This window comes from Sceloporus undulatus, chromosome 3 (genome assembly GCF_019175285.1).
Source record: "Sceloporus undulatus isolate JIND9_A2432 ecotype Alabama chromosome 3, SceUnd_v1.1, whole genome shotgun sequence".
Taxonomy (NCBI): Eukaryota; Metazoa; Chordata; class Lepidosauria; order Squamata; family Phrynosomatidae; genus Sceloporus; species Sceloporus undulatus.
Genome location: NC_056524.1, coordinates 47,729,532 through 47,743,524, shown reverse-complemented (window position 1 = coordinate 47,743,524; position 13,993 = coordinate 47,729,532). Strand labels below are relative to the sequence as shown.

The 13,993-nt window shown below is 40.0% G+C and overlaps 1 protein-coding gene across 4 annotated transcripts in view; it reads right to left on the bottom strand.

Annotated features, from left to right (window-relative positions):
• Positions 1-13,993, bottom strand: part of ILDR2 (immunoglobulin like domain containing receptor 2) — a 65,754-nt gene that overhangs the window by 15,691 nt on the left and 36,070 nt on the right. For all 4 annotated transcript variants that reach the window (XM_042460358.1, XM_042460359.1, XM_042460360.1 and 1 more), the window contains exon 4: positions 2,964-3,020. In XM_042460358.1, the coding sequence (XP_042316292.1) occupies positions 2,964-3,020 (57 nt within the window). The remainder of the gene's footprint in view (positions 1-2,963; positions 3,021-13,993) is intronic.

Below are 13,993 nucleotides of genomic sequence, written 5' to 3'. Positions count from 1 at the left end.
GCATCTACAACTGAAAAACATATAATCTAGTAAGGGTGGAGAACAATGTTATAATGACTTAGGACTGTGGAAATCAATGAGATGAAATTTGCTTTTTACCTTGTTTTTATACATAAAAACAGGCACAACCTTCTACTTCAAGGAACTTAAGATACAGGAAAACAAGAAAGGAAGAGGGTAGATAGAAAACATGGGCAAGCAGGAAAAAACATGCAGTTATTTCAATTATATGCATGTTGCCTTAGTTACAATATGATATATAGACTATGGGAATGATCCAAACTAGAAAATAATTCTGTGTAAAATCAATCTACCATGCAGGGAGGAATTCCCCTCTCATTGCAAATCTATGCATTGACTGGGTCATCTGTACAGAGCCTCAGTATGTTGGCGCAGTGGTTAAATGCCTCTACTGCAACCATTCACTCAAAACCACAAGGTTGCGAGTTCAAGACCAGCAAAAGGGCCCAAGCTCGACTCAGGCTTGCATCCTTCCAAGGTCGCTAAAATGAGTACCCAGACTGTTGGGGGCAAATTAGCTTACTTGCTAATTAGCTTACTTGCTGTTCACCGCTATGATCTTTGGAATAGCGGTATATAAATAAAACAAATTATTATTATTATTATTATTATTATTATTATTATTATTATTATTATTACATGAATATGCATGTAGGCTATATTTGCATGATGCAGTATATATGTGCAGAGCCTGCATGTGCTGAAGGCTCTATCTAAATTGCTGTCTAAATGTGGCTCTAAAAGTATGTAGTTGAAAGTGCTGGAGATTTCCAGAGCTCTGAGATTCCCAGGGCTGATCTTCTTGCCCTATGGGATACAGATTACTGCAGCAAACCAACAAAAACTGGCAGGTGTGACAGTACTACTGAACCAAAACGTTGGTGATATTACTGAATGCTTTGGAAGATGGGGTGGAAAGGTACATACAACTCTGACATATCATTTGTAGCTTTTTGCCTGAATCGTGGTGGCATAAAGTTACCTCCATTACCAGAGCAACAGCTGTTTGAAACACAAATAGCAGTAAGTTTGTTAAAATTGATTAGCATTAGTCAGTTCAGAGAAAGAAGATGAAACCATGTACAGCTTTTATGAGAAGTCAGCGTGTTTCTCCTGTTCTGGTTCAGGATAATTTATCTGAAATTAATGTACAGATGGAAATCTTGTTGAGTCTGAAATATAAAGAGGATGTTCAGCTGCAACTTTCCATTTGTTTACAGTATATTAAGAGGTTGGGATTATGTTTTTTTATTGTACAGAGAAATCTGAATTTTATGTAAGGGAGATTTGGTTTGATTTTCTTATTATTTTTGTATATAGATATAACATGACTATAATATGCTCCTATGAATATCTGTATCTTTATCAAAGAACCAATCAAGTTACATCTTGTTAAATAATACTCAATTCAAACTATCATCCTCTTTAAACAATATAATAATAGATTGTGAGGGTATAGGGAATTTCACAAAGGCAGAAGGGATGATGCACATGACGATGCACACACTATCATCCAAAGTTGATGATGTAGTAAAGAAACCCTCAACTCTGCTCTGAAACTCAATACATGTTTCCCATGTGCCATGTTTTAACATTAATAGTAGATTGTTATGTAGATTGTTATGTCTGCTGACACTGAATGACACTGAATTTGATGGCATGGGACTCACATATTGCCCAGCCTTGGTTTTGTTGATTACAAATGACCTTCAATGGTTCTTGACCTTGTAACTCCTCTCTTATTTTCATTTTCCATACATGAGAAAAGAAGATATTTCTGCTACAGCTTATTCTACCTCTAGCTGGTAAGAACAAACCAACAGCATACAGAGAATTTATATCCTGCACCACAGTGTCATCTTTGTATATTCAAAGGAAATTCCAAGTTAGGCAAAGGAAAAAGTAGTTTTTCGCTCTTCTTTCATGTCAAGTTCTAAGTGTCTCCTCTGGTTTGTTGAGACAATCATGTAAGCAAGGGGCATGCACAGAGAGTCAGAAGGGCATTTTCCACTCCTCTTGGCCCTCCACAGGCTGCACTGCCACTTTTTGTGAGGCGGGGAGAGACCAGAAGTGACATTTCAGTCCCTGATAGTCAATTTTAAAAGTTCTTTTTAGCTGTTTGGAGGCTGGAGCACCTTCCTGCCATTTTAGCCCCCCCCCCCCCAAAAAAAGAGGGAGAGAGCATTTTCTAGCTTTTTTTCACTTTCAGGATTTGTTAGGCTGGAGGGCTCAAAGGCCACATAGAACCCCCTTCCTGACAGAACCACATGCATCCCTCAGGGTGCCCATTTCCCACCCCTGACATATGCCAAATTTCAACAACCTCATATCTTCTAGTTATGTCAAATTCCCATCATCCCCAGCCTTCATTTCCTGACTGAGGCACTTTAACTCCCATCATCCTCAGCTATGTTGGCTAGAAGGTTATTGGAATTGTGCTCCAATACATCCAGAATGCATTAGGCTGGGGAAAACCAGTTTACTTGATCTTAGTTAGGTCTACAATTGAAATCATTTTTAAAGAAAACAGCTCGAACCTCTTACTTACAATCAGTCCAGAAAAAACATTATATCCATTTGAAGACCTACATTTACAAACATAACACCCAGTAATTTTGATCATCTGAAAGAAGACACCTCTCAAAATAAGAACAACATGAGCTACTGTTTTATGCAAGTAGAAGTGATAAAACTAGCAGTAAAACTGTCTGTGACAAGCAACAATTCTCTCTGAAATAATAATTGCCTTTATATCAACAGCATGGATGTGCTAAAGCCCTTGCCACACTTTCCAGTTGCCACTTGTAAGCCATTATTGAACAGCCTAAGAACTGAGAGCATATGTACAATCTAGGAATGAAATAATGCCCAAGACACTGTGAAAGACTGGACAGACAAAGCAACAGAAGAATGGATAAATAAAGTGTTAGGTGACAGAGTACCTGGCATAATCTCCACAGCAAAACTGGGCAAGAGATCAGCAAACAGCCCTGTCCTGCCTAGAAAAGACAGATGAAGAGAAAGAAGGAAAGAGGTTAGTGCAGGAAAATCACTCCTCAACACTTAGTGTATAGTCTGCTCTTTCCTACAAAGTCGGGCCTCTATACATTGCAAGGTGAACTACCGTAAATATTTCAGGAGGTTCACTATCTCCTCTGTAACTGTTTCCTCTAATCTAGGCATAGCATGATATAATTTATATCTAAAACAATAAAGTGAAAGATCTGTTCATATATTCCATGGATATTTCATATTTAATTGTATTTAGGGTACAAGGAAACTGTTAGTTTTTAAATTCCCACAAGACTCTTTGCCAGTTTCATTGGCTCTCTATAGCAAAATACTATACAGGGCTTTCAAAGTTAACTAGATGGATCCAGTACACAGTGAAAGCTCCTGTGAATGTTTTACACAATGAAATGGAGAGAAATCCCAAAATATGATTGCTCACATGTGATTAGCCTTTGCTGTCAGGATGATCCAAGGCTGGTGTGAAGCACAGTTAGTACAATATCTTTGAATAATTCTGACAGCCTGGTATGGTGCTAGAGATCACTCTAGCAATGTGATGAAAGACAACTTTGGGATATTTGTTACATTTAAAAGAATAACCAGAATAGTGCATGACATCCTTGGAGGAGGGCCAGGTCTCCACTTCCTAGACCTTGTCTTTCACTTCCAAAAGTAATCTTTGAAGCCAGTCCAAGCCCATTTTACAATTTAACTGAAATCAGTACTTTAATTGCAAAAAAGAGTCTGGATTACTACACTACAGTATATCCATCATCTGCAGAAAGAGTTATTCTTACCACAGGGTGATGGTATTCTAGGCATTTCTGAAAGCACCAGGAGTAATTGAGGTTGGGATAGCCCAGCTTACCACTACCACAACAATGTGCATGTGAACACACAGACAGTACTTTTTAAGAAAGTACTGTCACGCTGTCTCCATTCTGTAAAATAGAGATTGTTTCAATGTCAACTGGAAGTAATCTATATACTGGAGCCTCAATGCAGAATTTATTACGGCTACCTGTTTTAAGTTCTCAAAAGGAAGCAGCATTGTGTACACACACACACACACACACAGAGTCTAAGTGAATATGGATTTCTTTACACTTTGATTAAGAAATGTATGTGAACATGAAGCTAAAACACAGGCAAGATATACTCTGTATAGGAGTGCTTCCTTCACCTCCAATGTATACCTACCCTGTGCCTATATGGAGTATGTATTGCTGTAATGGTGTATTTAGGGATATGCACAGAGAGATCTGTATTCATTCCTCTAAATACACATGAATAATGAGAGAAGAAAAGTGCTTATCGCTAACCTCAGCCAGTTGTTTGGTACACATCTTTTAAAAAAAACTTAAATATAGAACAGCACAATGGTATATGATTGTAAATCACATGCATAATACACTACACTGCTACAATACATTTTGCCTTTCATGACTTAGAAACCTACAGTAGTTACAATAAGCAAGTGTGCTTGCTGTGCTGGTATGTTCTAAAGACACACATCATGTTTTCATCACCACAAAACTGTGGAGGCAAGGGTAGAGGAGCCAAGAAGAATTTGTTGATCCTACTACAAGTGTAGTATTCGATTAGACCTACAGAATGGAGAGGGGAGATTATCGAACTTCATGTTGTTTGTTGTGTGCTTCATACATGACAAATTTTATTGGAAAGATGTTGTTTGGGTGAGGGAGATAAACTTCAGTGCTAGGTGTAGGTGTCATGACCAAGATCATGGATGGAATGTCTGCAGTTGTTTGGTCGCTCTCACTTTTAAAGTACTGATCACACATGTGTCAGTTGATAGCCTCAATTGTTCTGCTTAGGATCACCATAAATCATGAAGGCACACAACAACAACAAAATTATAATAAATTATCATACAATGTGCTGTATGCAAAATATTGGAAAAATCTGGAGATTCAGTGTAAAGACAAATGGATACTGAGGACTATAGTAATGACTGGAATTGACAGGTTATCTGTCTTCATGAGAGATAAGACACAGGATATTTTTTTTTTTGAAAGCTTGGAACCCATTTATTGCATTCCTCTGGAGGAAAGAAGGGATAAATATATTTGTGGAATCTGAGTACTGAGCTATATTGATTGGTTTGGCAGAAGCGTAAACATAGAAAAGGGGAAAATAAGAAAAGGTATGTGAAAGCTGTATATACTTATGTATTTGACTTGGGGGGGTCAGTTTTAGCATGTCTGTAATTGTAATAGGGAGTGCAGCAAACAGTGTTTTTATTTGTATTGGTACTGCATGGTAGTTCTACTTGATGTGTTTATTTTATGTATGACCTGTGTGCATATTCTGTTAAAATGAGAGAGAGATCCAATAAGTGTTCACTTTTGCATGAAAACACACCCTGTTGTTGTTGTTGTGTGACTTCAAGTCGTTTCTGACTTACAGCAATCCTAAGTGGTTTTCTTGCCAAGATTAGTTCAGAAGAGGTTTGCCACTGCCTTCCATTGAGGAGGTTTGGTATTGAAGCTGAGAAAGAGTGACTTGCCCAAGGTCTTGGTCATGACGCCTACACCTAGCACTGAGTTTCACAGCCAAGTGGAAAATCAAACTCTGGTCTCTGGAGTCATAGTCCAACACAAAAACCATCATGCCACACTGGCTCCATCTTGTTTCAAAGAAACTTCAGACAAACTAGCTACCTGGATACATGTATTGTGCACTATGCATTTAACTAGCATTACCTTGACACCTTGATCCCAAAATGCATTGTGGTCTGGAAGAGACTACATGGATATATGCTAGGAATAGTATTAATAAGTCACTAGCTGGCTACAATCACATCACTGATGTCCAGGTGGGACATTTTAAAACATTCATGTATATATTGTTCCAAAGTATAATCTTATTGTTTCACTGTGTTTTAGAGTTCACGTTGCTTTTCCTCTACAGACTATCTTTTCCAAATATTCCCCTTGCTTTTGCTATGCTCTTTTACCAATGATTCATATCATTCATAAATCATTTGCTGATGGTTTTACAAAGGAGAAAGGGAGGAGGAGGAAAGGAATGTAATGGCAGCCTTAAAATTAACTGATTTTTTTTTATTTTTTTTATTTTTTTGGCACGACAATTTGTTGCTATAAACCCACTTCTTTGGATACTTACAGAGTGATAATAAATGCTCATAAAGCCTAGAACAGATCAACCCTGAAACCTTCCTGGAAGCCAAGATGATAAAGCTGAGGTTGTCCTACTTTGGTCACATCATGAGAAGGAATAACTCACTGGAAAAGACAATAATGCTAGGAAAGATGGAGGGATGTAGAAAGAAAAAATCCATCCATCTAGACTGGATGGACTCTGTTAAGAAAGTCACAAACATGAGTTTGCAAGACTTAGCAGAATAATGGAAATTAGTGAATCTTGGAGATGTCTCACCCATGGGGTCACCATGAGTTGAGACTGACATGAAGGCAGTTAACAATAGCAACAAAAGCATATATACAGTTTTGGGGCTGGAATGAAATGTTCTAGGATCCAGAAAGATGCAAATTATGACCCTTGCCTTAACATTTCAAAGGGCTTTAAATAGAGATATTGGGCTTTCAGATCTTTACAGTGGTCAGTTAGTGTTGATGTGTGAAAGCAATAAATCTGCTTATCAAAATTCAGTTCCTTGGTTGGGAAAATTCCTTTTGTTACAGTAGCAAGAATTTTTGTATTAATATATGTAGTGTGCCATGAATATAGTGTCTGTTTATAGCTCTGTTCATGTACTGGAGGTTGTAAATATAATTCAGTTCAGTATTTTCTCTTTCTGGTCTTCCTTTGCAATTTCCCCTGTTTAAATCCCATAGTGTATGTCCAGGGAGTTTGACATGTTCTGCAATTGGATTTTGGGTATTGCCACTTTAATGTCCAGTTTGTGTCCATTTCTCCTCTTGCATACAGACTGTTCTTTATCCAATGTCAAGTTTAAAGGGGCATTGCTGGCATAGGATGTTCTCCCAGAGCTTCTAAGAGGGCTGTATTATGCTCCAAAACTGATTTTAGCCTGTTGATGATGCATTTGAGAAGTCTCAGCTGGGGACTGTAGATGACCACTAGGGATGTTCTGTCATTTTGTGGGTTTGGTCTGCTCTGTAGTAGATTGTTCCTGGGTACTAATCTTGCCGTGTTAATTGTTTCTTTGCCACCTCAGGTGGATATTGTAGCTTGAGAAACTCCAAGAGTTTTCAGTCTCCGACTTGTAACTCTGAATAGATGTGTTGTTGTTGTTGTTGTTTTTAATTATGTTAGACCTGGAAATACCCAAGGCCTCCACACTAAAGCCATAAATTGATAGCACTTTGGAAAAGTTAAATATCCAGGGTTTTTCTGAAGTTTCGGTTTGCTCATTTAAGCATTTTGTAGGAAGCTTGTCTTCAACCAATAATTACATAATCTGAGATGTATCTGGTCATAAACAGCTGTTATTCCAAATTCAGATCTAATTAGATGAGCTGGGGAGACTCTTGATACTACCAATGACAGAAGTAAGATGCAATTGTGAACCCTTCTCATTTTCTTATTGTTGGTGAAGCTTCAGATTTTTGCAGATAATACAGAGAACATTTTTATCTCAGAAGCTTTCAAGACTGGATGTAATGAGCCTGGATAAGTACTGTTCAGGAGCCAATTTAAAGCCTGTTTAAAGTTTGGTCACAGGCAACTGTTTTCGAGTTATTTCTTTTTATCAATGGAGTCCAAGGACCAGTCTACACCTAAGTGTGATATGCAAACTGGTGCAGATTTTTGCAATTTGGAATCTATGTTCAATTGCCGACACTTCTCTGAGTGCATTCTTACCTATTTGCATATATCTGTATTCTGCAAGCCACATGCAATTGTCAATAAAAGGTATTTTCTTTGGAAACATACGCACTTCTGCTTGCATTGTCACCTGTTCCTGCTGCTGTTATATGATCTTGGCTTTAAATATGTTTTTGATAATCTGCTGTTCGTCTTTTCTCACAGAACAACAACGACAAAACCACCATGTAAAGCTTTCACTGGTGTTCACTCTCACTCATCTCTTGCCCTACAACTTGAAATCACAAAGAACCAAGGATGGTTTTAATATAATTAGCTCTCTCTTCTCTCAAGCAGTGGGTGAGGAGAGGAAGCAATGGCTACCAGGAAGACTTCCCAAGCTACATTCTGTGCTACAGGCTGGTGGGGTGGCAGTAGATGGTCATTGCTCCCCATTCATCCAGTCATAACTTGGTGTGCTTGTGAGTGTGCGCGTGTGCATGCATTGTCATGGCCAGCCAAGATCAGCTCTCGGAGGATGAGGAGGAGGATGAGCCCTCCTCCAGCCGCAAGGGCTGATTGAGGCCACGCCAGGGCTGTTCCTGCCCTGCCAGGTCCCAGCTGTGTTATCTCCCGCCCCAGACGGAGGAGATTCAACCAGGTCCTAGTGCCAAGAGAGCTTCCTTCGGTACCACAGCCCTAGTGGTGAGTCTGGAGACGAAGCTTGCCTGCAGGTGCCTTCTTACAAGAGAGGAGCCGAGAGTTCTTGCAGACGCAGATGACAGAGGTGCCGAGAGGCATTAGCCAACCGCCTCAGGTGGCACGAGGGAGGTTTCCCTTACTTAAGTGGGAGAGAGACTAATGCTGGTTGCTAGAGTTTATTGCATGATCCCTCGGCGTGATTGCTGCTAGCACTAGCTCCTCTATCTAGATCAGGGGTAGGTAACCTTTTTGCGCGGGGGCCGGGTTGCAGTCCCTCAGCCCCCTGGGGGGCCGAAGCCAAAAATTAAATAATTAAATAATTTTTTAAAAAAAATTAATATATAAATAAACCAGGACAAAATTTTCAAATGGAAGACACTTTTTTTAAAAAAACTGGAGGACATGTGAAACAAATTGGTCTGATTTTTTAAAAAATGCTAATTAAATGCCTGTTTCTGAGGCTTCTATAGACAATTGCCCCCCAAAGGCCCGGTGGCAATCGGCGGCAGGACCAGGCTGGGGCCGGTCCCAAGGCCTTGCCGCGGCCGCATTCAGGCCCGCGGGCCGCAGGTTTGCCTACCCTGATCTAGTTCTCTGTTACCTTGACTTCGGACCGGACTTCGTTATCTCTTGGCTGTTTTGACCCCGGACTGTTTGACTAAGCGTTTCCTGGTGTCCTGACTTCGGCTTGACTTTCGGAACGTTGGAATCTCTGAAATCCTGACTTCGGCTCGTATTGCTCGGGCTGCTTCTTTGCTGGGTCTGCTTTACTTCCACTGAACTAAGGCTCTGTTATCAGCTACGGTCAGTGTTGCTGGCGAGCTTTCCCGGGCCATAATAAACTCTAGCAACCAGCATTAGTCTCTCTCCACTTAGTAAGGGAAACTCTCCCTATGCCACCTGAGGCTGGTTGGCTAATTGCCCTCCGGCAATCCTCTGTCATCTGCGTCTGCAAGAACTCTCGGCTCTTCTCTCTTTTGTAAGAAGGCACTTGCAGGCAAGCTTGTTCCCAGACTCACCACTAGGCTGTGGTACCGAAGGGAAGCCTCTCTTTGGCACTAGGACCTGGTTGAATCTCCTCCTCTGCGGGCTGGAGGATCACAGCTGGGACCTGGCCGGGCAGGAACAGCACCTGGCGTTGCCTCAATCCAGCCCTTGCTCTGGAGGAGGCTCATCCCGTCCTCCTCATCGAGAGCTGATCTTGGCTGGACATGACATGCATGCACGTGTATGTTATAAAAAGTGAAGTTTTCTTTCTCCTTGCTGCTCGGGCAAAACAGTATAGGTTTAATATGGGCATAAAGAGTCAATAACTGGGGTAGGGTAGGAGGAAGGAGATATGGAGCCATTTTCATATTTCCCTTCTAGCCAAAGACTATTGACTTTTTAAATGCCTATCATTTTCACCTTTGGAAGGGGGGATGAAGAGATCTGCCTTATCTGCCCACCCATTGCCAAAATATGCTGCCATGCAAATAATGTGATGTTCACACATTTGATAATACGCATCCTTCCTTCTACTATGGTAATAACCGGATCACATAGTACTTGCATTTTACCAGGATAATCTTAATCATGTAGACTGGCCTGAATGCCCACATGAGAAAAAAAAAAGTCATCTGCTCTATTTCTTTAAAAGTCACTTATGCCATTTCCTTTTCTTTCCAAAGACTACAACTTTTGATTTTGTACTGTTGGTTACCAAACAATGACAATATGTACAAAATTTTCTCAATAATCTACCCAAGCCTAGTTGTGTGATCAAAAATAAAAAATATGTCACCTGCATATAAAATACTATTTTCTGGTCCATCCAAAACTCTGGCATATGAAATTCCTGATTCTGAACTGTTAAAACTACATCATTACTAATATAATTTTCTTAAAAGTAGAGCTAAAAACCAACCTGTTTCACCTGTTTACCTATAGCAATCTTGTTTGTGAAGGTATAATTTACCTTAGTTCTAACTTTGATGCTTGTGTCCATATAAAAAGTCTTTATAAGAAAAAAAATCTCCAATCTATACTTTTTTTCAACTATTCCCATTAAAGGTAACTGAAATCAGGTATCCTTTATCTTGGCTTTTTCCATTGTGATTTTTTAAAAAAGAATGATAGCCAGACTCAGTTAGGAATATAAATATTCATCTTCACATGCAAATATGAATAATTTCTGCAGTCTTCTCCTCACTGTGAGAGAATGACTATTTGGGAAATTCTTGCCAGGCATTCCTGAAGTCTTTTAGGAAATTGTTCTGCACAAAAATACAAATTGTGTGTGTGTGTGTGTGTGTGTGTGTGTGTTAAAATTTTGTTTTGGAGGTGAAAAAACATACTTTTCATACAAAAGCACTGTTTCCAGATAGCTGCTTGTGTCTTTCTGTGTAAAGCTGCTGTTATTTGAACAAACAAGCAGCAATCTTGTATACACACACACACAAAGTTTCCTCAGAAACTTCCAAATTTGCAAATACCAGGTAAAAACTGCAAAAATTGCTCACCACTTTGATATTCCTTTCAATCAGGCTTCCCAAGTGTTGAGAAACACATTTTTCAGCCAGGAAATGAATAACAGTAACAGTAAATAATCTTCCCATTCCTAGTCTCAATAATATTATTTCAATGATGACTAGCCATACATGTCAACTAAACATGTCTAGCACTTAAGTAACAATAAACTATTCTACATGCTAGTAGTGTTTTGTTACCTGTTGCAATTCATCAAAGCAGTCCTTTTATCATTGCTGCAACCGCATCAATCATAAGTGGCTCTTGCAACTGTAGTGGAAGATAAATCTGATACTACACATAATGTGTTCATATTTTCTTATAACACAAATTGTTTCAGTCCCTATGCACTAACTCCTTTTCATATAACTATTCATCAAGGGCTACCTACAGGCATCACTCTTTTTCCTACGGTAAGGCGTGAAGAGGATCTGGACTCGGTGGGAAATGGACAGAAGGAGGAAGAGGCACTTCATTCTTTCTACTCACACTGGTTCATCGTTCCAACCTTATCTTTTTCCACTGTTCCCCTTCACAAGCATTTGAAACTGTGTGGAAGGGAAGTGGCTATGAGGCTCTTCAGTGTAACCACTCAAAATTCTCTCTAGCACAAAACTACAACTAGTAAAGGTACAGGGTCTTTTTTCCCCCTCTGGCCATGCACTGCATTGACTAACATGTTAGGATATCAGTAGGTTTACAGAGTGGTAGACATCTGGCTGTTAAAACTTATACAGTTGGCCCTCCATGTTTGTGACTTTGACTTCTATGGCTTTGACTATTTGTGGCTTTGATGGATATGTTCTGTCTATCATGACTCCATGGCCAACGTTAACCTGAAGTTGCACTGGATAACCTATAGATTCCTAGAAACAGCACTTTTCTAGACATTTCTAGGTCCTCCAGAAGATGCTGAACCACAAAACTGAACTGGAGGAGCTAGAGATTCCCATAGAGGTTTTTTTAGGTTAAAAAGGGGTTGTTTCTTTTTTTATTATTTATGGTTTTTCCACTTTCATGGGGTCCTGCATCCCTAACCTCAGTGAATGTGGGCCCATTGTACACTCTTTCCCTCCCTAAATCATGAGAGTGGGTCAGTCACTAAGGATTAAGTTAAATTATATGCAAAAGATAACATGATCAAGCTTTCTAACATGCCACCCCCCCACCCCTGACACACACACACCCCTTTAGTAGAAACTGCTGCATGGGGAAAAGTTTAAAACAGATTCATTTTTGAACTTCACTCATTCCCTATGACTGCTTTTAAATAAATGGAAAGACAAAAACATTTGACCACAGAACTACCTCATGTCACCTAGTCTGATACCAATGATTTTTCAGAGGTGTTTAATTTTTGCAATTCTTCATATTTCCCTCGTACAATTTTTATAATTACAATAGTCACTAAAGAACTGTTTTCTAGATGGGAAACTGTTTTCTAGGTGGTTCTTTGTGAAGACCTTGGGAAGTGGTATTGTTGCTATTGTGTGCCTTCAAGCCATCTCTACTCATGGCAACTCTAAGGTGAATCTACCACAGGGTTTTCTAGGGCTGAGATTGTGTGATCCACCCAAGGTCATGCAGTGAATTTCCATGACCAAGAAGGGAGTTGAAATCTGGTTTCCAGAGTCATAGTCCAGTGCTCCAAATACTATGCCATGCTGGCCCTTGGGAAGTGACCTGAAAATTAATTCTGAATGCCTCAAGTTCTGGAGAGATGTCTGGAGAGAGTTCTGGAGAGAGGAGAACATCCTAACACTCCATTTAATATGTCCTCCAAAATAAAAGCAAACCTGGTAGTGACCCTAGCTGCCTGTGTTTTCCAGCACATAATAGCTAGCAAAACATTCAGATCAGCCTGGATCAGCAGGGGTGACTCCCACAGAAAGCTGAAGTAACAAGATTCCAGAAATAAACAAAATAAACACTAACAGAACTCACATCTAAATACACACCCTATTGAGCACTGTATTTTCTTTCCCCCCTCTCAGAGAATTCTTCTTGCCCCACCTCACCATCCTTCCTATTCAGAGGAATTTAATCTGTAAGGGAATTTGCTAAGCTCTTTTCTTGGTAAGCAGTTCAGCAAAAGGCAGGGCAGAGGCCATGCCTAAACCTGAACCCATTCATTAGAATGAGCCTCACTATGTGAAGTCGAAGGCTTTCATGGCCAGCATCCATAGTTTTTTGTGGGTTTTTCAGGCTGTGTGGCCATGTTCTAGAAGAGTTTCTTCCTGACATTTCACCAGCATCTGTGGCTGGCATCTTCAGTGACATGTCCTCACTATGTCGGCACACTCCTCACAAAAGAATAATAAAAATCACAATTGCAGTGGGCCATGGGTATCCACTGGGGTTTGGTTCCAGGACCCCCATGGATGCCAAAATCTGTAGATGCGTGAGTCCCATAAATACAATCACTTAGTGAAATGGTGTCCCTTATGCAAAATAGCTAAAACAATGTTTGCTTTTTGGAATATATATATTCAAGTCATGGATGGTTGAGTTCGTGGATAAAAAATATCCATGGATACTGAGGGCCGAGTATACCAAATAATTATGACAGCACAACCAGCTTTTAGCTTTTTATTCACACACACACACACATATAAGCTGAATTAATTCAGTGATAACCCCTTTTTCTACTGGCACAAAAATGTCTCCCTTCACAAATCCTCCCCCTGATCCTTTTTTTAAAAATCGGCTGTTAAGTAGGCTGCTGAAAAACCCTCCATCTGACCCAGCCGCTCTTGTTCATACCAGCGGTTTCCACAGCAACGGCAGGCGGAGGGAGCAGATCGGCTTGTCATGAACGCTCGCTAATTGAAGGCCAGCTTTCCTCCCACAGGGATGAGCAACAAGTGAACCAAAAATACAGAACAAGAAAGGACAAAGGAACACATTCGGGGTGGGGAAAGACGAGGCCTGAAAACCTCTGGGAGACTTTTAACACAAAGGTGGAGACATTCTG